The 22577-nt window shown below is 52.3% G+C and overlaps 8 protein-coding genes across 8 annotated transcripts; 5 read left to right on the top strand and 3 right to left on the bottom strand.

The window, feature by feature from the left end:
* Window positions 1-44: 44 nt before the first annotated feature.
* On the bottom strand, window positions 45-914 carry QC761_608210 (uncharacterized protein; the record flags this gene model as incomplete). Its single annotated transcript, XM_062881243.1, has 1 exon — window positions 45-914. One exon carries the CDS (start codon window positions 912-914, stop codon window positions 45-47), a length of 870 nt encoding a protein of 289 aa, XP_062729939.1.
* Window positions 915-1409: 495 nt separating this feature from the next.
* Window positions 1410-7014, bottom strand: QC761_608200 (uncharacterized protein). Its single transcript, XM_062881242.1, has 10 exons — window positions 6907-7014; window positions 4542-6849; window positions 4097-4424; window positions 3553-4031; window positions 3319-3495; window positions 3148-3259; window positions 2798-3098; window positions 2537-2743; window positions 2119-2480; window positions 1410-2064 (listed from the first exon to the last, which is right to left on the bottom strand). The coding sequence occupies exons 3-10, from the start codon at window positions 4155-4157 to the stop codon at window positions 1646-1648; spliced, it is 2118 nt and encodes a 705-aa protein (XP_062729937.1). The 5' UTR covers window positions 4158-4424; window positions 4542-6849; window positions 6907-7014; the 3' UTR covers window positions 1410-1645.
* QC761_608190 (uncharacterized protein) lies at window positions 4684-6989 on the top strand. The gene is made up of 2 exons (XM_062881241.1): window positions 4684-5977; window positions 6038-6989. The coding sequence occupies exons 1-2, from the start codon at window positions 5602-5604 to the stop codon at window positions 6808-6810; spliced, it is 1149 nt and encodes a 382-aa protein (XP_062729938.1). The 5' UTR covers window positions 4684-5601; the 3' UTR covers window positions 6811-6989.
* A 134-nt stretch (window positions 7015-7148) lies between the features above and the next one.
* QC761_608180 (uncharacterized protein) lies at window positions 7149-8705 on the top strand (the record flags this gene model as incomplete). The annotated part of the gene is made up of 2 exons (XM_062881240.1): window positions 7149-8158; window positions 8212-8705. Exons 1-2 carry the CDS (start codon window positions 7264-7266, stop codon window positions 8703-8705), a joined length of 1389 nt encoding a protein of 462 aa, XP_062729936.1. The 5' UTR covers window positions 7149-7263.
* Window positions 8706-9146: 441 nt separating this feature from the next.
* Window positions 9147-11471, top strand: QC761_608170 (uncharacterized protein; the record flags this gene model as incomplete). Its single annotated transcript, XM_062881239.1, has 3 exons — window positions 9147-9385; window positions 9441-9879; window positions 9930-11471. The coding sequence occupies 3 exons, from the start codon at window positions 9147-9149 to the stop codon at window positions 11370-11372; spliced, it is 2121 nt and encodes a 706-aa protein (XP_062729935.1). The 3' UTR covers window positions 11373-11471.
* A 314-nt stretch (window positions 11472-11785) lies between these two features.
* On the top strand, window positions 11786-16412 carry QC761_608160 (uncharacterized protein). Its single transcript, XM_062881238.1, has 9 exons — window positions 11786-12515; window positions 12578-12692; window positions 12746-13591; window positions 13659-14872; window positions 14931-15068; window positions 15125-15161; window positions 15282-15363; window positions 15429-15998; window positions 16077-16412. Exons 1-9 carry the CDS (start codon window positions 11979-11981, stop codon window positions 16285-16287), a joined length of 3750 nt encoding a protein of 1249 aa, XP_062729934.1. The 5' UTR covers window positions 11786-11978; the 3' UTR covers window positions 16288-16412.
* Window positions 16413-17673: 1261 nt separating this feature from the next.
* Window positions 17674-19017, bottom strand: AYR1 (NADPH-dependent 1-acyl dihydroxyacetone phosphate reductase). The gene is made up of 3 exons (XM_062873052.1): window positions 18693-19017; window positions 18553-18605; window positions 17674-18498 (listed from the first exon to the last, which is right to left on the bottom strand). Exons 1-3 carry the CDS (start codon window positions 18731-18733, stop codon window positions 17687-17689), a joined length of 906 nt encoding a protein of 301 aa, XP_062729933.1. The 5' UTR covers window positions 18734-19017; the 3' UTR covers window positions 17674-17686.
* On the top strand, window positions 18775-22424 carry QC761_608140 (uncharacterized protein). The gene is made up of 4 exons (XM_062881237.1): window positions 18775-20011; window positions 20079-20238; window positions 20316-21957; window positions 22011-22424. The coding sequence occupies exons 1-4, from the start codon at window positions 19903-19905 to the stop codon at window positions 22236-22238; spliced, it is 2139 nt and encodes a 712-aa protein (XP_062729932.1). The 5' UTR covers window positions 18775-19902; the 3' UTR covers window positions 22239-22424.
* Window positions 22425-22577: the final 153 nt, after the last annotated feature.

The raw sequence follows: 22577 nt of genomic DNA, 5'->3' as shown, positions 1-22577 counted from the left end.
TTTAGCAACAAATACATCTTACCTTTGCATAAAATGTTCCATTATTAATAGACATACACCCTCTTTTGCCTCTCCGCCTCGACATACTCCCTCAGCACGTCCAGGATCTCCAAGACAGTGTCATACTCCCCCTCCTCCCACTTGTTGATGTGCAACCACCGCCTATCCGCCCAAGATTCCACCACCCGCGCCGCCTCCACTAGCATCGCCTCCCTCTTCCTCCTCAGTTTATCCTTTTTATCCTCGGTGATATACCTCGCATCTTGCAACCCAAACAGTTCAACATCAATCTCGTACATCTTTTGCACCAACTTTGTCAACTCCTCCACATCCTCCCCCGTGACTGGCTTCTCCCGCTTATTTTGAGAGTCAGCGGAGTGGCTGAAGATATTGTCCGCCAATTGGTGCTCATCCCCGCCGACATCATAATAATACTTTAGAAACCCAGCGTGGAATGTTTCAGGGGAGACAAAATCCACTGCTGCGGTGTGGGCGCCGAGTTCGACGTCATTGTTTACGTCTTTTGAGCCTGGTGGTGATACTCGTGGGATGAGAAGAGTGCCGTTGTGGTACCACGTCCATGCTGCCCAGACTGCCACCCAGATGCCAGCTAACGTGCAGATGAGACCGTAGATTAGTTGGTCTAATTTCTGAGGGTTGTTTTCTAAGCGGGAAGAGTCTGGGTCGGGGAGGGTGATGACCAGGCTGTTGGTTGGGATGGTGTCAAATGAGGAGAAGTTGTGAGGGACGGCGATGAGGTTTGGTGGGAAGTAGGAGAGGCCGAGCTTGGCGGTGGAGTGGTTCATTAGACGGAGCCATGTTTCTGGGCTGGTGATGGGTAATAATGGCAAGGTGTTGCTGTCGTTGTTGTTGGTGATGGGGAAGTCTTTCCAGAATTCCATGCCGGTTAACATTGTCGCGGCGCATGGTTCTTGCTTGGTGTCATGACGCGATGATGATTTGAGGTTGGAAATGATGGAGGTGGGAAGTCAGGTAACAGTCTTTGTCGTGCAATCTTGGGGTATCTCGCGTTTAGGGGTTCAGCTCCAGGAAGGTACCGGTACTTGTGCTATGTTGCTCAGAAGTGATAGTCTGCCTTGGGATGAATTGTGGCGGTTACGCTGCAGACTTTTGAGCGCCAAACTAAGCCATCGTGGGGTGTGACAGGTGGTGACAGTGCAGAGTGCAGGTGGTCCAGGCAAATCTTGGCCAATACCGTTTGATTTGGTGTCCAATGGTGGTTCAGCTCATCAAGCCCCCTTTGCGGCGCAGGTCAGAGCCTTGCCAGTGTCCCGGACAGGGCTTAATTGTTGTTCTGACTTCCTTGTCTGCAATAGGGGTCTTGAATGAGGCCGGTCTCACAGGATAGTTGATAGCCGCTGATATACCGGATTAATGATAGCGTGTTGCTAAAAAATGATCGTCGGCAGGCCTAGTTGAACACACTGTAACAATTCGACTCTTTCAACAGGTGATAGGAAGAAAGCTAACTGAAAGATGTTCCCCTTGTGACAAAGAGGCCGGACTCGTGAACAGTTTATCCAGTGCCGTATGTGACATGAGGGATACTCGGGATGACAGAGTTCAAAGTCTAGGTGGTTTGTGAAAGGGATGTAGGTATGTGGTACCCTGAGAGTCAACTCTTTCACACGTAAACCCTCCTGCTCCTACTGCTCTCTACAGTGTCGTAGATGGGCCTACGTCCCTGCCCAGGCTGCCTGGAGCTTGTCGACTCCTGATTCGGGTCCGATCCCGCTCCTGATGCTGAATCCTTATCTGGTACGACGGGCAGGTGCTGCTCTCTCTGGCTACCAGCGTTTCCCAAAATGAACTGCCCAGTACGATCTGTGGCGGCCTCCGCGATGGGGATTCTTCCAGGTTGGCCAGCATACAGTTGAAAAGCCGCAACTTCCTCGCGGACTGTAACGACCAACTCCAATTCCACTTGCCGATATTGTGTTTTGGTGTCTTCGTCGGTGTCCCGGCGGATGACTTTGGCTTTATCGGCAGTGGAAAGGGTGGCCAAGTCGTAGTTGAGTTGAACCTTCTGAAGGTTTCGGATGTCTAGGAACGGGCGTCAGTACGTGCCGAGATGAACAATACTGAGCATTTGCTTACCCTCAAGCTTGTCACCCTGCTTGGAATCATGGGAGATGACGACGGTGCAAGAACCTTTCAGCACCTGGTCATTCAGCTTAAGAATCTTCCTCACAAGCTTCACACTCTTGCTGATGCCATCCGGCTGTGTAATCATATCTCCCTTTGCAGCAATCCATTTGAGGTGGTCTTTGGCGCGCATGCTTTGGCCAATGGCATCCGTGTATGCCTGCTTCTCGTCGTCCTCGTATTCGTGAAACTGTTGGGAAATAAGGACTCCTATGTGGTATGGGCATTCGGCACACGCGGGCGGGACTTCGCAGTTTATCCCGAGCCCCAGGATTGCTGCGCCGATGACAACGTCTGTCCAACTGCTTTTGTCGCTGAAGTGCTGTTTAGCCAGAGACACCCAGATCTACGGGAGACGGTCAAGACCTACCCCTCTTGCCCTCGGAACACTGGTAATCGGTACTGGTGCCCAATCTCCGACTCAACCTTTTTGAAAAGATATTCACTTCTTGAGAGACCTCCAGACAGGAATACGGCTGATACACGAAGGTTCTTGACTTCGAGCTGCGTGATCTGCTGTCTGATGAGGTTCACGGTGCCGTCGACGGTTTCTTGGAACATGTGCTCCATGTCCTCACTATCTTCCTATTAGTATTTTGACCTTGTCATGATGGATGTTGGGAGACCATACGGCAAAATCTGCAGATTTCCATTCGAGATCCCTCTCTCAGGATTGTCCGGTATGTCAAGGTCGCCAGGAAGTAACACTCGGAACTCCTCATCCTCAGTACCAACACCTGCAAACTTGTGTTTGGCAAACTGGAAGCTCTCGAGCATTGCTTGTTGCCGTCTTGAAAACAGCACATGTGGTCCGCTGCCAAAGTTGGACTCAGCATCTTCAACTACTTTGCGGTAGTCATCCGGGGTAAGGCGGCGGGGCAGAAAGCGTTTAATGAAATAGTCATCTATCCGTGTCGCACCGCAACGTCCGCCTGTCTCATCGTTAGCATCAGAACATTTGCAGCAAAAGATAAAGCTTACTGGACATCTCAGTCACCAAACTGACTTGGAAAGAGGGCGTGTCTTGGTCCACGCGGTAGGATACAAGGTCGACTGTCCCGCCTCCGGCATCAACAACCACGAAGCATGCTCCCTGTGAGATGACGCGTCAGTATTGGCTTTTGGCAAAACAGAAAACACGGGTGTTCATACCCGTCTGAGATGACGTTTATGCGCGCTTGTAGATGTCTTCATGATGTACTGGGCACATGCTTCCGATTCCGTGCTAAGTCTGACCTTCCCCGGGTTTGACTCGAATTCAGGAAATATTCTCTTGAAGGCAGTGTTCACCGCTCTGAAGGTGGTGTTCATTGCGCGCGGATGCCATATCTGGTTGTCTTGTCAGCTTATCACAATTTGACGCAAATGCCCGCCAGCATCTCTTACTGCTGGGTGCGTAATGATGAGCTCGATGGGAAAGTCGCCAATGACCCTTCGATCCCTCTGAACAGTCTCGATATCCTGACGAACGCACTGAGCAACTTCAGTCAGATAGTCGGCAACCACGTCTTCGGTCGACTTGATCAAATGGAGCGGGATCCCCTGCACAAGCGAGGACGCATGTTGTCTGTGTGACACGGGGCCACGCGTCGCCTCCAGGGTTCTCTTGAGCCGGGACAGTGCTTCGAGACGAGTGGGTGGCTCCATCTCCAACTTGGTCCATTGTAGAATGTGAGAATCAGCATCTCCAACTACCCCGTAACCCCACCGCCGGCCGGATGTTCCTGAATAACTGATGATGGAAGGAACTTTGGGGCCGATGACCTGGGATGTCTCCGGGCGATGAATAGCGCCCCATCTTTTCACAATGTGGAGCTCATTGAGCTGAGAAGGGCGGGTCCTGTGGGTGAGAATCCATCCCACTCCTAAAAGGGGTCAGTCTCCGAAGTTCATACGGATATGCCCTGCAGTGCGGGCCAAGAAGGCTGACCGGTGTAGGTGGTGCCATAGTCGACACAGATCAAGAACCTCTGACCACTTGTTGAAGACATGTTCGAGGGCCTCTTGGCGTAAAAAGGTGCTGCCCAGTGTAGGGCAGGATGATGAATGTGCAAAGAAACTTCGGCTCTTGTGTGCGACTGTCACTCAGGTAGCACGCCAGCTGAGGTTTGACATGGTGTTCGAGCCCCCAAATGGTCAGGTGGTAGGCAGTGCCAGTGGCTTGCATGGCGGCAGCCTACTTGCCAGCGCTAATTCTAATTCGACTGGGAGTGCGCCTTTCCAGTTCATTGGCGACAAGCGACTGTCCCCGCGCGTAACTGAGCCTGATCAAACAGTCTGAACATTGTACAACTGTTTCGAGAACAGTTTGGAATTGCTGGGCTCTCTGTGTGGTGTTGTCAAACCGATCATGGAACTTGCCAACTTGCACTTACACACATGAAATGGGTCCACCCAACACCAACCCAGGTCTATCAGGATTGGGGGATTTCTTGCACTGGCCGAAACAAGATGACTTCCATTTCCTTGTGATATCACAAATATCGCAGTTTCCACTTCAGGACACCAACGCCGTGTGGGGTGTTGCCTTGCAGTTCACTGTCGAGCGGCATTCCTAGGTGTTTCTTGCCCGCAAAAGCCCTTCATGGCAGTGAGATCTCATCTTCAACTACCAGAAAATAAGCTTTTCGGGGATCTAGAATTCAGCGAGAAGCTCTCACCTACTGATAAGAACGAATAACATGCTGCTTATTCCTGCGCACGTTCAACGGCCCCCCACCTCCGGTGTCACCAGAAGCGGGCCTCGCCGCGAATTCGACAAGAGGGCCGCCGCTCAACATGCTGAAGTCGGCAGGAGTTTCCAAGCCGCCGTCGTCCTGCCGGAATCTTTACCACCGGCTTGTGGGATCGCGCGGCGCCGGAATACAACCTTCCGTTTCGGCCAATTACTGTCATCACCCTGGCTCCTATCTTCCAAGCTTGTTCTTTTACCCGGTTCGAAAAATGGCAGTTGAGCTCGGGATGTGGGAGGTTCTATGCAAGCCGATGCCCCGCGTTGCTCCACTGGATTGCGCGTCCACTTCACTGTGTAGAACCCCTGAATCCACCACATACCAAGACATTTTGATTGAGGATGCTCTATACACCTTGAGGGCCCGGCAATGCTTGGTTACCCTTCGCATCTGATAGGTCGAAGATGGCTTCACCATACCATAAACTGCTGCGTCATTGCAGTCGGTTGCTCGGTTAGCGGCTATATGCCCCTTTCGCTTCAACTTCATGCGACTTGGCTTCCAGTTCGGGCAGGGAGGTGTCGCGTAGATTATGTAGCAAGATAGACGATATGCGTGGCGGGAAGGCTAACGGCAAGGAGGACGGGTATGAGTTGAACATGTATAAGTATATCAGCCAAGAGAAGCCTTCTTGCTCTTGTTCCGCTCATCTCAGACTCAGAGATCAACTTACTTTGGGTTTGTCCACTCATCTATCTCAACCATGCATTTCACCAAAGCCGCCGCCACTGGCCTTGCTGTCCTGGTAGGACTAGCCAGCGCCCATCCAGGCCACGATGTCGCCCAGGAGGCTGCCGAACGACGCGAGTTCCTCGCCAACGCTAAGCGGACTGATCTGAGTCACTGTGCTGAGAAGCTCCGCGCCCGCGGCATCGAGGCCAAGAACATTGCCAGACGTAAGGCTCAGGTCGAAGAGGCTCGTCGCAAGAGAAACATCAAGAAGCGTGATATCGGCGATGTTTTGGCCAAGAGCCACAACAAGACCTCCCTTGGCTACACCCCCAACACCGATAGCGCAACCCTCTTTGCGGGCATCAACTCCTGCATTCTGAGCCCCGAGGTCACCCAGGGCCCATACTGTGAGTGATGGTGACTATCCGTGATGAAAGAGTCATCTCAGCTGACATGAACAACAATAGATGTTGCCGGCGAATACGTGCGTGAAAACCTCATTGAGGACCAGGAAGGCGTTGAGCTCCTTGTCGACTACCAAGTAATCGACGTCGACACATGTGACCCTGTTCCCAATGTTTACCTCGAGGCGTGGGCTTGCAACGCCACTGGTGTGTATGGCGGTGTCATCGCCGGCGGCAACGGCGACACCGCTGATGCCTCCAACATCCACAACACCTGGCTTCGTGGCATCCAGCCCACCGATGAGGATGGAGTTGCCCGTTTCCAGACCATTTTCCCCGGCCACTACACCGGACGTACTGCCCACATCCACATCATGGTTCACACCAACGCCACCCTCCAGCCCAACCAGACCCTAGGTCATGACAACTATGCTAGCCACATTGGCCAGGCTTACTTCGACCAGGATCTCATCACCGCTGTTGAGCAGACGGCCCCGTACAACACCAACCGTCAGCCCTTGACCACCAATGCTCAGGACTTCCTTCTCGCCCAGGGCTCGGCTGGCACAGTTGACCCGGTGATGGAGTACACTCTTCTCGGCGACTCGGTCGAGGATGGTCTCTTCGCTTGGTTGTCGTTCGGTATCGACACCTCTGTCAGCAACAAGATTAATCCTGCTGTCTACCTTGGAGAGGAAGGTGGCGTTGCCAACCCCAACCCTGGTTTCGGTGGTCCTGGCGGTCCCGGTGGTCCTCCAGGTGGCTGGACTCCTCCTCCTGGATGGACTCCCCCTCCTGGATTCCCCCTTGAGGAAAACGAGGAAGTTGAGGCTTAGTGAACCATAGGCACTGAGACGAGTTGGGGATGTACTCAACTGGGATTATCGCGGTTAGCAAGAAGCCTTCATGGGTGGATAGTTTGGATCGTGTACATAGCTTTCAGGTTGGAGGGGAAATCGAACGGAAATGTAGCAAAAGAGAAGAATGCGATTTGAAAATTATGTATTCGGGAAAACTGAACGTCTTGCTCGAGATGCAATATACACCCGAGTTGATGATCACGGGATGGCGGGAGGATTTTTACTGGGCAGCAAAACCCCCCGCCAAAACCAGGTAGGTAGGTAGCACTTGCAGGCGCCGCTCAGGTTGCGCAGCATGGGGGGCGCCTCTCTGCACTCCACCAACGTGACCTTCCAGACAGCGCTTCCGCCTTCCACTGTTAGCTGAGGTGCCCCAGACAACTACAAAGCAAATGCAACAACCTGGAATCACCTCTCCAAAACATCAAAATGTGCTTTGGGACTCGAGAAAAAAACCATTCGGAGGGACCTCGACGACACCATGGTCCCACATACCAGGAATCATTTACCCAATCTCAGCCGCCGCCTCAGGGTTATTTTGCGCCCGGGGATCCTGGCCATGATCGTGCTCGTCAGATACCTGTCGATGACACCAAGGAAAAGATCTCCAGGTTCATGATAAAACACAACATACCCCAGCAGGAAGGTCTCGACAATCTCACAAATGTTCTCCAATGGGTCAACAACACTCTGCTCGTCAAGGACAACGAGATCGCAGTCATTAAGCGGTCCGCCCGTGAAGATGTGGACCGCATTACAAGGGAACGGTACACAGTATCACAGGAGCGAGATCGCTACAGAGCACTCTACGAGCGGGATAACGCTGCTCTGGCAAAGTGCGAGGAGGCTCTGTATCAGGCCAAGACAGAGAACCAGCGCCTTCACCAAACAATCGCCGACATGAAATGGACGCACAATGAGACATTGACCAAGAACGAAAAGAGGTACCAAACAAGTATGGAAGAGCAGGATACGAAACATGAGGATGCTGTCAAGAAATTGCGGATAGAGATTGACGATCTGAAGGAGAGAATCGGCGAATACACCTCACAGGATGACGCCGTCATTTCTGATGAGGCTTTCCGGACCTCGTTGCTTTCGTTGTCGCAACAGCTGTTGAAGATTGTGGATCACATTCCCAAGCCGATGCAACAGCAACAAGACACAAGGGGATGGTCCAGGTTTATTCGGAGCGTGTGCTGGACTCACTTGTTGCACGGGTTCTATCAGTATCCATTGGGATTTGGCATCTTTGGCGTTGAAGGAGAAGCGCATGCTATCCTTGCACACTTTTCTGAGGCGATCAGAGTACAGGCTGCTGATGGTGGGTTCTATGGTGTCCGATATCAGTATGGAATGAAGCTGATGAATTTACAGACCCTGATGATTCTACTTTAACAAACCAACAAAAGGCCAAAATGAATGAGGGACGAGGATTCCTGTTTGAACGCATTCTGGAAGACTTCCGCCGGAACAACAGCACCGATGAGAAGGCATTCACAACATATTTTCGACAAAACATAGAGCGAGTCACGGAGAACCTGGTGCGGGCTCTTCAGCAATGGAGTGGCCAAGCATTGGATTCACAAGTCAACAAACGTATCTGGACCGTGGTACGTGATGCAGGCGTGTTAGCACTTCAAATGGGGTCACAGCGGTCCCGTGTAATGCTGGTGGCATGTTCACGTGGTGACATCGTTCAGCTGAAGCACATCTTTGAAGACGAGACAGGTCACTCCGAGGAAGTCAAAGTCATTGTAGACATGATGACGCAGCCAGGTTTGATGAGGATTGGTAACGGGAAGGAAGACTTGACTCGTGAGCAGGTCATCTCGAAGGGGAAGGTTATTCCATTGAAGACCCGTGATTGAGCAGTTACACGAGAAACATTGAGCACGCCCCTCAATTGCGCTTGCCCCAGATTATTGAGACTCATTTCTGAAGTTTTTCGGCGCCTTGGCCGTGTTTCGCCAGGATCAGGTTTTCGCGCCCATGATCCCAGCGGCTGAAAACTGTCTCCGTGTGGCTGCGTTGTTGGCGCCCGCCAGTGCCTGCAAGGCGCTCTTTCTGGTCAAGGGGGCCCTCTTACATTGCACAAGGCTCTGTCTGGTCTTGGCTTGTACCAGTACATCCAAGACAGCAATATTCAGGGGCCCAGGTATATTGGGGTGGGTTTGCACAGCAAAGCCTGACGTGGGGTTAACTTAGATTTGTGTCACCAAAGGTTCTCGTTCTTCGCATGGTGCTGGGATGCCTTTGGCTTTAAAACACTACAAACCATACCATTCACCACGCTTCGACACAACTACGGGATGTCACAACCATCGCAAAATGTCACACTTTCCTCAGTATCACCACAGCCGCTCCCGGCAGGACTTCCACTACATGTCGCCGTTTTCGACACTGTCTGGTTCTTGGCCAGTGTGACCTTCACGTGGTTGCTCTATCGTTTGCTTCCCACATTTCAACTGCCTCATCTCGGGAAAAGAGAATGGAAACCTGCCTGGCCCGAGTTCAAGCCTGTTGCGCTTGGGGCAATGCTATTAACACTGTAAGTTGAACCGCGCCGACATGAGTCATTATGTTGGCTGACTGTTGCTGTGAAGGTGGTATTTCTTGACCATGATCGATCGCTGGATGCGCCAGAGCGGGAACAGCCAAGTCAAGTATGAGTATGTCACTGCTCGCCCCATCTATGACGTGTTCCATGTTACGTCGACTTTGCTGCTCGTGTGGGGTACATACAATGTCTTGTGGAAACGTTTTGGGGACAGGAAGCCTGACTCGTCAAGGCAAAGAGTCTGGTGGTTTGTTTCAAAGAGTGTTTTCTTTGTAATCAGCCTGGTGTCCGTCTTGTATCTTGTGTTTTATTTCGCATTTTCTTTGGTCTGGGTGAAGTATGAAAGCTTGGTACCGGTGGTGCATTTTGCGGCAAGAGGGTCTTCATTTGAGATTGCAACCGTTGTTCTTGTATGGGTTGCGAGCATGGCCATGTTGGGGGTTTATCGGTTCTTTGGTTCGTGGGGGCATGAGAAACACTCTGCTGTATGTCATCTCAATCCCAATTGAAGGCATTTGCTAACACTATCCTACAGGAAAGGTGGTATTTGTGGGGGGCACTCGCCATGTTCTTTGCCCGGTCCCTGGCTGAGGTGGCAGTGGTGCTAAAAGCACAGACCGAGAAACCACCCCAGCTGTGTCTCGAGAATCACATTGGCTCAGGGGACACTGTCTGCGTTCCTTCTTTTGGTACTCCGCAATACATCCCACCCTCGACTGGAGACAGCAACATGGCCGCCATTGACATTCCATACGGCCTGTTCAGCATTTTGTTTCTCGTCGCGATGTGGCTGACTGCGCGGGAGACAACTGGTGGCTATGACCAAGAGGGGAATCAGCAGCAATTGGTAATGTCAGACATTAGATCTGCCGTTTTGCAAAAGCTTCAAGAGCGGACAAACCAGAGAAGAAAGAAATCCCCACCATTTCGGGAGATCATGGATGAGATCGAAGAAGACCTCGACAAGTCTCTGGAGTCCGGCCCGCTGGCCAGGTCTTTGGCCACGGTTAGCCCACAGTACAAACGACAAGCGGCCCTTGCTTGCATACAAGAGCTACGAGACAAGTATGAGGGTGCCAAGCCCCGTTACGGAACCGAAGACCCTCCCGGTCACCGTCTCGCGTACAACCCACAGCTACCGAGTCTTGGCCCGAGCTCCGCCACCTTGACTCCCGGCGCCGGCGGACTCGGATCCGTTCGTGGACATGACGACGAGGTGTCTGTTCATGGTTCCTCTCTCTGGGCAGAGGCATCAATCAGGACACCCCCTGAAACACAACGACCCCGCTACCATCCTGCTCCCTCGTCATATTCGGTCCAAGAGCTAGAGGTACCCAATCAGCCTCTATCCCACCAATCCTCCCAAATCGATATGGTTCCCGCCGAGACAACACCGTATTACCCCTCCCCGCCTATGCCGGCACAAGCTCAGCAACGTCCCCTGGGGCGAGCAGCATCAATGGGCAGACTTGATCCTATCCCACCACCGGGCTTTACTTCGCCGGAGTTGTGGAGTCATGGAGCAGGATATGATGCTTACAACCCTGTACATTCCATGTCTCAGGACGCGATCCCGCCTGTTCCTGTGGTTCCAGGTCAGTTTCCTGCTACGAACGTACCTGGTATACCGCTTGCGGCTGCCTCTCAAGGGTATAGAACGGCTGCTATGCCACGACCGGCGGCGCTGAGATCTCAAGCTGCAAGGGGAGTTGCACCTGGGCCCTCGATGGTGCAGCAAATGTCGAGACCGATGGATATGGGTGGGGGGAGATCGGTGAGTGATCCGGTTGTGTTGACGCCGTTTTTGGCGAGGGCGGAGATTGCGGGTGTGTCTGGGGGGCCACCACCGGTTGCGGATGGGAAAGGAGGTGGGAATGCGATGGGGACTAGTTGGATGCGGGATGAGGAGCGAGCTAGAGGTAGAGTGGATGATGATGGGTTGGGGAGGTATTATTCAGCTAGTGGGGGTAGACAGTGATATGGTGTGTTGGTGGAGCACCATGGACCGGATCCAGCTAGAACAAACTAATGCTTTTCCCCTTACTGCAAATCGAGGCTTTTCATCATCTTCTAATCTTGGACTTTGCTCTTCTTTCATGGACCTCATCTTTGGGTTGTCATACACAGAAGCAGAAGTTGGCAGCTCGCGAACCACAGCGGTGTAACCCAAAACCTTGGTATTGGAAGACTTCCGGTGGTAGGATACGCCTTTCCCAAACCAGCCAATGCTCGTTGTAGCCGAGGCTAGTGTAAACCCTGGGGACGGCCCGTAGAGCACCGTGCCGCTCAATGCTCAGGGGCATACACTACCGAGTGGCCAAGCCTTTCCCCATGTAGACAATGCTCAAAGTATCAATGTGTGATGAATAGTGGCAGCCAAAGGCCGAGAATTCGATGTTGACGACGACGATGTCTGGAGCATGATGCCCCAGGCAAAATAGGAACGGGAGTCAGTTTATCAATTCTTCATAAATACAACGGGATCCTCACTCGTTTACAATGATTCTCCCTCACCTGCACTCATCCCCCTTCCTCACCTTTGTTCGGCGTCTCGTTCGGCCTGGGTGCTGCTATCTAGTACACCATGGTCCAAGCCTCTTTTCTGGCGACAGCCATCGCCGTTATTATTTCCGGATGCACTGTGTCTGCTCGAGGTGTAATGGTTCCCAGGGCCTACTGCACCAACGGCAAGCAAGTGGTTGAGGGAAACACCTGTGAGATCATTGCGGACCGTCGTTGCACCATCAGTGTTGCAAGACTCCAGCAACTGAATCCACAACTCGACTGCTCCAACCTGCGCGTCGGCCAGCATTTCTGCTGCAACGAGGGCGCAGTTAGGAGAGACCCGGAATGCACCAACTACAAGACCGTCGTCGCCGGAAACACTTGCGCCAGCATCGCCGACAAACGCTGTACCATATCGGAGTCCAGGTTCCGTCAACTGAATCCGCACCTCGACTGTTCCAACCTGCAGGTCGGAACCGGCTTTTGTTGCAACGAGGGTTCCTTGCCGTTGCCTGACTGCACCAATGTCAAGACGGTTGTCGAGGGCAATACTTGTGCCATTATTGCTGATCGTCGCTGTACGATCAGCCTTGGAAACTTTGTAAACTACAACCCTGTGAGTTACTTTTCCCTTCATGTACAGTCTCGTGTAGCAGAAACTGACCTGTTTGTGATCAGCATATCGACTGCTCGAGGCTTGAGGTGGGCGAAAAGGTCTGCTGCATGGAGGGGAAGCTCCCTGGAGGCCCCTCCCCCAACGCCGATGGCACTTGTCAAGACAGGCAGGTTGTGGGTGAGTAAAAATGTTCTTTGCGTGTTGTTAGCCATTGCTAATAAGACGGATAGCGGGCGACTCCTGTTCAACGCTCTATCAAAAGTGCAACATTACCCCTTCGCTTCTGACCCAGTATAACACAGCAACCAACTTCTGTTCCAATCTAAAAGTCAACCAGTGGATTTGCTGCTCACCTGGCACTCTCAAGGACAGGCGGCCCAAGCCGAATGCTGATGGGTCGTGTGCCACGTACACAGTCAGATCGGGCGACTCATGCAGCGTGATCGAGGCTGCCAATGGGCTAGTTGATGGCGATCTAGACACGTTCAACAAGAGGAAGACTTGGGGGTGGGCTGGGTGCAGCAAGCTTTGGCCCGACTCCAAGATCTGCCTCAGCTCAGGGACCCCGCCAATGCCCCTTCCCATCGCCAATGCGGTATGTGGGCCACAGAAACCTGGGACAGTTGCTCCTCCCGCAGGCACCAACATCAGCACCCTCAATCCGTGTCCGCTCAACACGTGCTGCAACATCTGGGGTCAGTGTGGCACCACCAAAGACTTCTGCGAAGTGACGGGCGATGGGACTCCGGGAACGGGAACATGCATCAGCAACTGTGGCATGACCATTGTCAACAACAATGCGCCGCCGGCAGAGTACAAGAAGATTGGATACTTCGAGGCCTGGAGCACCGACCGCGACTGCTTGTGGATGGACGCTACCTCTATTGACGAGACTCAGTTCACACACATCCATTTTGCCTTTGCCGACGTCACACCTGACTTTCGAGTTGATGTCAGCAAGGTTCAGGCTCAGTTCAACAAGTTCAAGGCACTCAAGAGGTCCAAGAGGATTATCGCGTTTGGTGGTTGGGCTGCATCGACGAGTCCCACCACATTCCAGATCTTCCGTGCTGGTGGTGAGTAGCATCCTGACGCCTTGCTTGTATCCCATCCGACACACATAACTGACTCGGTTCTACCTAGTGAACTCCGCCAATCGCGCCACTCTTGCCAACAACATTGCCAACTTCGTCAGAGAACATGGACTGGACGGCGCTGACATTGATTGGGAGTATCCTGCTGCCCCGGATCTTCCCGACATTCCTCCTGCGGACCCCATCGACGGCCCCAACTACCTCGCCTTCTTACGGCTGCTGAGGGCTGGACTTCCCACCGGGAAGTCCCTCGCCATTGCAGCGCCGGCCAGCTACTGGTATCTCAAGGGCTTCCCAATCAGGGAAATGGGCAGCGTTCTCGACTACATTGTTTACATGACGTACGATCTTCACGGCCAGTGGGACGCTGGGTCTAGGTGGTCTCAGGATGGCTGTCCAAGCGGCATGTGCCTTCGGTCCCATGTCAACATGACAGAGACATACAATGCCCTGGTCATGGTCACCAAGGCCGGGGTGCCTGCCAACAAGATCATCGTCGGCGTCAGCAGTTATGGCCGCTCTTTCAAGATGAAAGACCCGAACTGCCGAGGGCCCATGTGCGAGTATACCGGCACAGCAAGTGTTTCCCACGCCATGCCAGGCCCTTGTACTGGAGTCCAGGGCTATATTTCCAATGCCGAGATCCAGGAGTACAAAAACGTGAATGATATCAACGTGACAACACACTACGACCAAGCCACACGTTCCAACATCGCCATCATCAATGGGACTTGGATAGCCTACATGGACACGGCAGAGAAGAATGCTCGGTCCAACATGTACAGGGGCTGGAACTTTGGTGGGACAAGTGATTGGGCCATCGACCTCGACACCTTTACTGAGCTCGAGCGCAAGGTCAGCGGGTCGGTCCTTACCAGCAGGTTCACCAGAAAAGGCGCTACCGGGGGCTCTACGCGCTGGTATGATCTGTCGTGCAGTATCCCTGCAGTGGACACGGCAGACATGGACAGAAAGCAGCGATGGGAAGGGTTGATGGCGGATGAGGCGTGGGCTGACGCTATAAAGGCCTATCTAGCACGCACGATGGACGTCGGAAGCCTTTCGTCGTGGATTGTTGGCAAGTTCTTCCGTGGACACCAAGATGTTCACTGTGGGACATTGTTGCCGGCAAGCAACTGTCTGAGCCCACAGGAAAACTGCTACGACAAGGACAACAAACCGCCTATACTGACGAATGACCCTCCCGAAAGGACTGGTCCAGCAGGAAAGTTCATCATGAACTCATTTGTTACTCTGGAACAGGTATGTTTCTCTCCGTCTCACTGCCTTGACTTCGTCTAACACTTGTTGATCTGCGAAGCTTTTTGTGAACTACTACGACGCCCTTAGAGAAGCGCAACAAGATGTCAACCTAATCATCCCGGTGATGGAAAATTATTTCATGAAGGAATTTGATGATACCTTTGCGAAACAGATGGGCTATAACATCCTTGCTGCGGTATGACTGCAACCTATATCTGCTTGGTGATTTGTCAGCTGATGTTTCTTGCACAGATTACCAGTCTTGTGACAGGTCCATTGGTTGGGCACGGTATGTTCACCCCCCCCACCCAACCCTGGGGATCACACACTGCTTGGATGATTCTCTCCCCCTTGTGCTGTTCTAGCTCCAACAAAGCTACCAGATAGCTAACATGTGCCCCTGTATTAGTGCTGAGGAACTCCGCTGCAACGGAGGTAGTCAATCAGGCGGTTTTGGCAACGGTAATGACTTTCAAGGACAAGAACACTGGGTAAGTTCAAGACGTGCTCTCTTCCTTTTCTATCAGTGAGTACACATAATGACTCGATACCGCAGAGATATCGAGGACGATCTTAGCAAGGCATCCACGTTGGCAATGGCCTTGAACGCTACCATGACTCACTGGGAGAGGTCGGTTACCGGGTTCTCAGCCAAGCTGTTTGCTGGTCCAGATAAGGATGGCCACTTGACCCCACTTCTCGCCAACTTCATGGCCGAGGGCAAGCTGATAGGTGGTGGTGTGCCGAAGGAACAGCCTCGACCCGACATCCTTCGGGTAGACGACATGAAGGTCATGATCAGGAGGGCACTTTTCACCTTCATGATTCCTGTGGCGTGGAACAACAATGACGATGCGAACGTGGCTGTTTTGGAGACGGGAAATGCCTGTAGGACCTATGGCAATCTCTGGCAGCGTTATGTCCGGGAAGAAGATGCCAAGAAGGCTGAGTTCTGTTTTGAAAACAAACAGTACCTGCTACTGGCAGCTATGGGGCCCTACCAGAATTGTTACCCATTTGGGACTGGCGGTGGGCAGTCCTGCGACCATGCGATTTGGAGCCTGCCTCCCGGGTTTAACAAATTGGACGATTTTCATAATATCAGTGCCACGGATATTATGGAGGGGTAAGTTTTTGTTTTGATGGCTTTATCGGCTGGTGAACCATAAGCTAACTGCAGAACCTCTTTTCCCTTGACGCATAGAGCATTGAGAACTTGGAGGAGGAACGGTGGGCAGAACGGATACGAGTTTGATCCCGACAATCTCGCTATGAAGGACTACTATGACCCGGTGGACCCGATGAGGAACAAGATCATCGACATGGGACTGATTCAGTTTCCTGTTTGCACGCTTGATCAAGCTAATTTGAGGTGGGGGCACCCGGGTCCGAAGGGAGACTTTTATCCTTGCTGAGGGTGGTATTTTGAAGCGGTTGGGGCTTGGAGAGCCGGGGGCTTGAACAATCGTTGAGTTGATGGTTTTCTGGGAATGGATGTTGTCTTTGTGTGATACTTGGGCTACTCTGTAACGTGCATGATAAGCGAGCGACGCAGATAAGCGAGCGACGCACTCTCCACCACCTTACTATAACTATCCTCAATTGCTAGACCACAACATTAAGAACCAACTACAGTTACGTCAGTAACAGCTGAATCAGACCCTTCTGCAGCCTCCTGGCAAGTGCGGGCATTATGGCCAGGCTTGCCGCACACACCACAGCACTGAACCTTCGTACGAGCCCCCCCTGCACTACCGCCATCTGGCTATATTTCTTCCACTACCTCCCCACCCACGGCCTTCTGGTCCAGTAGATCCTATACATCTTGCACAGTAAGTGATCTTCCGAGCCGTACACGTGTTTTTTTTTTTAGCTCTCCAGCGCTTACTTAGTGCCTCATTGGCCTTACGGAGCGAAGAGACCTCTGCCTGTAAGAGGGCTACTTGGTGTATTATAGCTATTGTACCCTTAATAAATTGATCTATAGCACTTAATATTAAAGTCGAGGTTCTAACTACCATACCTGCGAAGATAATGCCCATTATAAACCCAGTCTCGTCGAAGTTATAGATATCGTTATCTATAATACCGTACTTGGCCTTAGTATTCCGTACGAGCGTAAACTACTCGGTAATAACCTTTAGATCCTCGTACTTAGCCCTCTAATAATCGTATCTACGCGTAAAACGCGTACGGAGCTATAGCTAGCGTTTAACGAAGTTATAGACCTAGGATTTGCTAATAGGAGGCGCGTCGCGTACGCGTAGCAGTTGGTTAGCTATATCTTCCACGCCACTTAATTTAGTTAAGAATGTACGTGTAGATAGCTTAAGGACGTATTAAACTATCGTCTTCTCCTCCAGATCCGTTAAATTACGTGAGTTGGCTGGAATATCGCGTCGCATTGGTCGGCCATTACGCCTATGGCGGAGGGTTACTTCTGGGACGTTATATAACTTGGCTGTAGTACGGATACTAAGATCCTCCTTATTTTGAATAGCTTCGAGGGCAAAAAGAAGTCTAGTTTCTTTTGAAGGGCCGTCCATGGTTGTTGGTGGTGAATTGTAGTAGAAGATATTTAAGAGACGTGTTGTGGTGGAGAGTGCGTCGCTCGCTTATCTGCGTCGCTCGCTTATCATGCACGTTACATGATTTTGTAGAGATACTTTCTTGGTGAGATGGTTATTTATGTTGAAGTGGGTGTTTAATTACGTGCAGACGGATGAGAGGAGAGAAGGGGAGCTTTTAGACGGATGATGTGGTCGGTAATAGAAGAGGACGATTATTACGAGTGCCTATGCAACTGACGGCTTTTCAAGTCAGCTTCTTCTTCCTCTCCTCCTCCCTCAACACCTGTTCCATCTTCTTCAAGCCAATCAACCGATATAGCACAAAGTCCAAGATCCACTCCCCAAAGAAAGTACTGGCCCAAACACCCTTGCTCCAGCCACCAGCCCAAAACCAATCCGCTCTGCCAAACCAAGACCGCAAGATAAGCGGCCACTCAGGCTTGAGCGCATTAGCCACCAGCTTCTTCGCATAATCCTCCGTCTTGACAGTTGCATTGTTCTGGCTGAACGTCAACCTCTTCTCAAAGATCTCCTTGACCCGCTGATAAATACTTCCCTCAGGCAGCGTCCGGTGGGTCTTGCTCGCGATCTGGCTCCTCACAGTACCAGTCATGGCAACCATGACCCTCACACCAAAAGGCTTGAGCTCCAACCGCAGGGTCCTTGAGTACGACACAACGGCACCCTTGGAGGCGCAGTAGACGGAGCCAAAGACGTAGGGGGTGATGGCGGCGAGGGAGGCGATATTGATGATTAAACCTTTGGAGTTGATGAGCAGATCGGAAAAGGCGGCGCACATGGCCATGACGCCAAAGACGTTTGTCTCAAAGGTCTCGCGGACGTCGTCGATGTCGATGTCGGTGGCGGGGTGAGTGTGGGTGCGGCCGGCGTTGTTGACGAGGATGTCGAGCTTGTTGTTGGTGAGGGCGGAGACTTGGTCGTGGCAGGTCTTGATGCTGGAGGGGCTTGTGACGTCGAGGGGGAGGGTGGTCATGCCCAGGGCGCCGAGGTCGGCGAGGACGGATGGGTTGCGGGCTGTGGCTATGACGTGCAGGCCTGGGGGGAGGGTTAGTAATGGTTGAGAGAGGTCATGATGTTGGAGTGACTAACCCTTGGAGTGGAATTCTAGGCATAGCGCATGGCCGATACCTCCCGGGGTGCATCTTTTGGAGGGGATTGGATGTCAGCAATGAGCTTTTATGAGCTTTCCACTGGGGTTGGTTTTGTTGTGATGCGGTAGGGACACGTACCCGGTGATGAGCACCGTCTTTTGTCCAGGCTGAGGTCCCATTTTCGCTTGCTTATGATGGGTGTCGATGGCAATTGGAGGTTGAACCGGACGTCATTCACGATCTTCACGAACCCCGCCATCGACCGGAATTGGGTTTGACGCGGTCAGCGCCCAGGTGAGAGCGACCCACTTTTTAACATGCCGAGGTGTGCTAAACACAGGGTTAGGGCTTGGGCAAAAAACATGGCAAGAACAAACAGGTCAATATTTGGCGGGAACGGAATAGTTTTGAAGGTTGTGAAAAGGGAAAAAATACTCAGTCCGTCCTAAGATGGAAAGTGCATGTCCTCAGCCCAAGCGTCTGCCTCCAATCCGGTTTGCCTCTTCTCTTGTCCGCGGCATCAGTGTCCCACCCACGCTCTTATCTTCGCTGCCACTTCACTCCCCATCATTGCTGTCCTCTGGCTTATAAACAGAAGCAAAATAATTCGCTGTCGTCGTTTTATCATGAGACTCAACCGTGTCGATAAACCACTCAGCCGGGCACGCCGGGATAATATGTCTGAGAGGTCACAGGTGGTTCGGTTACAGGGTCTTATTGACAAGCTAATGGCATGGCGGAATCTAGAACTCGGTGCGGGTCGATAGAAAAAAGCTTAACGTATGCAAGATCGTTTCTAGCTCGACACAACCCCACAATTTACTCACACCCCATTCGCCTATATCAACGCATGTCTCCTCCAAGAGGCAAAGTCAACGCTTCAAACTGCGAGCTGAGCGGTGGGGCTGTCTCAATATCGCATAGCGGCGACCCCAATGGCAAGCTGAGAAGCCGCGTCGGGACTCCTCCGCAGCTATCAGATGCAGAGTCCCGTTTCTGTTCCTAGTTCATAGGACTAGAATTCTCGTCGAGCAGGGAATCCAGGATACTCACAGTGTTGTCAACAAATCCAAGTGCACGCCCACGGATCAAATACACAGCTGAACGGATGGTCTGGGCTCTCCCTTGCAGCATTGGGGGCGTTTCTGAGGCCCAGACCGCGGAAGACGCAGTCGTGAGCGTCTGGGGCCGGCTCGTCGTGGTGCGAGTAAAGTCCAGCGAGATGGATAAGACGACAGGAAAAAGTATATAAGATGACGGTCTCGCTCTTCTGGAAACACTCGCAACACAACAACTTGACCTCTTCAAATCCTCACATTTGCCCTACCAACAATCTGCAACCGTCATCATGAGCACCATTATTGACGCCCCCCTTCCCATTCCCCCTCCAAGCGTGGTGGAGGCTGTTGCGAAGCCCGAAGATATTCTTGCGCAGCCAGATATTGATGAGAAGAATGGTATGTTGTCTCTATTTCAAGGCCTATCGACTGTTTGTGAAGCCCTGTTCTAACGGAGACTTGACAGAGAAACGGAATCTCAGTATCGGCGAAGAGAAGTTTCTGGATATTGACCCAGGTGTCTTCGACAATGAGATGGTCAAGCTCGCAGATGGCGATGTCACAAAGGGCACCTACACGGGAACCCAGGCGGCGCTGACCCACGCGTATGCCCGTATCGAACGAAGGTTAGAGTTCTTGGTTTCACACCTCTTTCTTAAACTTGCGTTTCCGAACGCGACTGAGGCGTACTGACAAATTGTAGTTACGAAACATACTTTGATGCTCTGCAGATTGAGCCAACCCTCCCTCGTTACGTTGAGAAGGACTTGAAGAAGGAGTTGTACCAGTGGTCCGACTACCCAACCAACAGGGATGGCACGCCAGCCCAGTATCCTCCTCATCTCCAGACTATCCCGCGCGAGGACCAAGTCTCACAGACCGATCTTTTCAACAGGCTCGGCCTGGCAAACACTTTGCTCATGATTGCCAAGCTCGTGCCTGATACTTGGTACGGCAAGACGGCCGACTGGGGAATCAGCATTCTTCAGCGCGCCTTCAACGGCAGCCCCATGGACGGCACTATCAAGCAGATCGAGGAGTACAACAGGTCGCACCGCAAGTCTCCTACAGACATCGAGGAGGGGAAGAATATTGGCTTATTGCCTGACTGGTTCACCGATCGCCGCTTCGCCGACCAGTCCTTCACCGGCACCAACCCAACCAGTATTACCGTCGTGCCAGAGGCCCTCCTCAACGAGTTCATAGCCGCTGCAAAGCAAGGTGGCTACGACAAATGGGCCACCATCCTGCCGACCATTGATCCCGCGACATTGTATGTCCAGGATGCGCGTAACATCCGCCGTAGTTTGGGAGTCGACCAGAATGAGACCCTGTTCAACAAGGAGCCAAAGTCGGATGACAGCTGGGGTTGCGCCGCCGTCACTCTCTTCCAACTGCACCCCACCGGCGAGCTGCACCCCATCGCCATCTGCACCGACTACAAGGGTGACAGTCTGGCGACATCAGTTACCATCTTCAACAAGCGCATGCTGCCAACGGACTCCTCGGAGGGTGAGGAGCATGACTGGCCATGGCGCTATGCGAAGACGTGTGCGCAGGTCACTGACTTTCTCCGGCACGAGGTGAGCGTCCATCTCACGCAGGCACATCTCGTCGAGGAAGCCCTGATTGTGGCCACCCACCGCACTGTGCCCATGGAGCACATTATTTACCGCTTGCTCTCGCCCCACTGGTTCAAGACACTGTCGCTCAACGCGGCCGCGCGCGCCACACTGGTTCCTCAGATCATCAAAGACATCGTTGGAGTCAAGCCCGATAACCTTTACCAGTATGTCCGGTCCGAGTTTGAGAGCTTTGACTACGTTGGGCGTTACATTCCCAACGACCTCGCAAGCCGTGGGTTTCCCAACACCGCCGAGGGTCTGGCGGCGCCACAATACCGCAACTACGCCTATGCCAAGAACATGTTGTCCATGTGGTACTGCATCCGCCGGTATGTGAAGAGCATGCTCCTCACGTACTACACTGAAGCCACGGCCGACGCCGTTATTAGCAAGTGCGAGATCATCAAGGCGTGGTACACCGAGGTGCAGACAGCAGCCCACATCAAGACTTTCCCTACCATCACCACACTTGACCAGCTGATCGATGCTGTGACGATGAGCATTCATATCGCTGCGCCTTTCCACTCGGCTGTCAACTACCTCCAGAACTTTTACCAGGTGTTTGTCATTGCCAAGCCGCCCTGTCTTTGCTCCCCGCCACCAACTACCCTCGACCAGTTGAAGGGGTACGAGGAGGCCGATCTTGTCAAGGCGCTGCCTATTGGCCGTCAGAGGCAGTGGTTGTTGGCTGCGCAGATCCCTTGGTTGTTGTCTTATAAGGTGTGTACTTTTCTTTGTCTCTTCGAAAACATGACACTAACCCATCGCGACAGGTTTCCACGGAGCGCAGTCTCATCTCCTTTGCGCAGTCGCAGTGGTGGTCACGCAAGTACGCCCAGACCACTAAGGAGAAGGCGGTGCGTGACATCAGTGAGAGGTTCCACGACGACCTCCGCGCGCTGGATGTCGAGTTTACTCAGACGAGCAATAACATGAGCGAGGGGAGCATCCCTTACATGGTCATGGATCCGGATAACACGGCGGTTTCCATTTTGATCTAGACATCTTCTTTTCCCCCAGATCCGTAGAAAGGGAGAGGGGAATGCAAAGAAATGTAACAGGAAGGGCTCAGGATTGGGGTTGGTCTCAGGGGATTATCGAGTTGTACTTGTCATCTTGAAGAGGAACTACAACTTATAAGAGAACAAAAACAGAATAGAATTTTTCAACTTGCAAGTCATTACCTCATGTAAATATGCTGAACGATATGGTAATGAGACTTAATTGACTGTCTAGACATACGATGAAGAGGTTGATGGTTGAATATATACACGGAGAGATGCCCCTGAATACCCCTGAGACACAGTCTCACCTGCCAGCAAAAAGAATCCTTACAGGAA

Source organism: Podospora bellae-mahoneyi, chromosome 6 (assembly GCF_035222275.1).
Source record: "Podospora bellae-mahoneyi strain CBS 112042 chromosome 6, whole genome shotgun sequence".
Classification (NCBI taxonomy): domain Eukaryota; kingdom Fungi; phylum Ascomycota; class Sordariomycetes; order Sordariales; family Podosporaceae; genus Podospora; species Podospora bellae-mahoneyi.
This window is presented reverse-complemented; position numbering and strand designations above follow the sequence as displayed.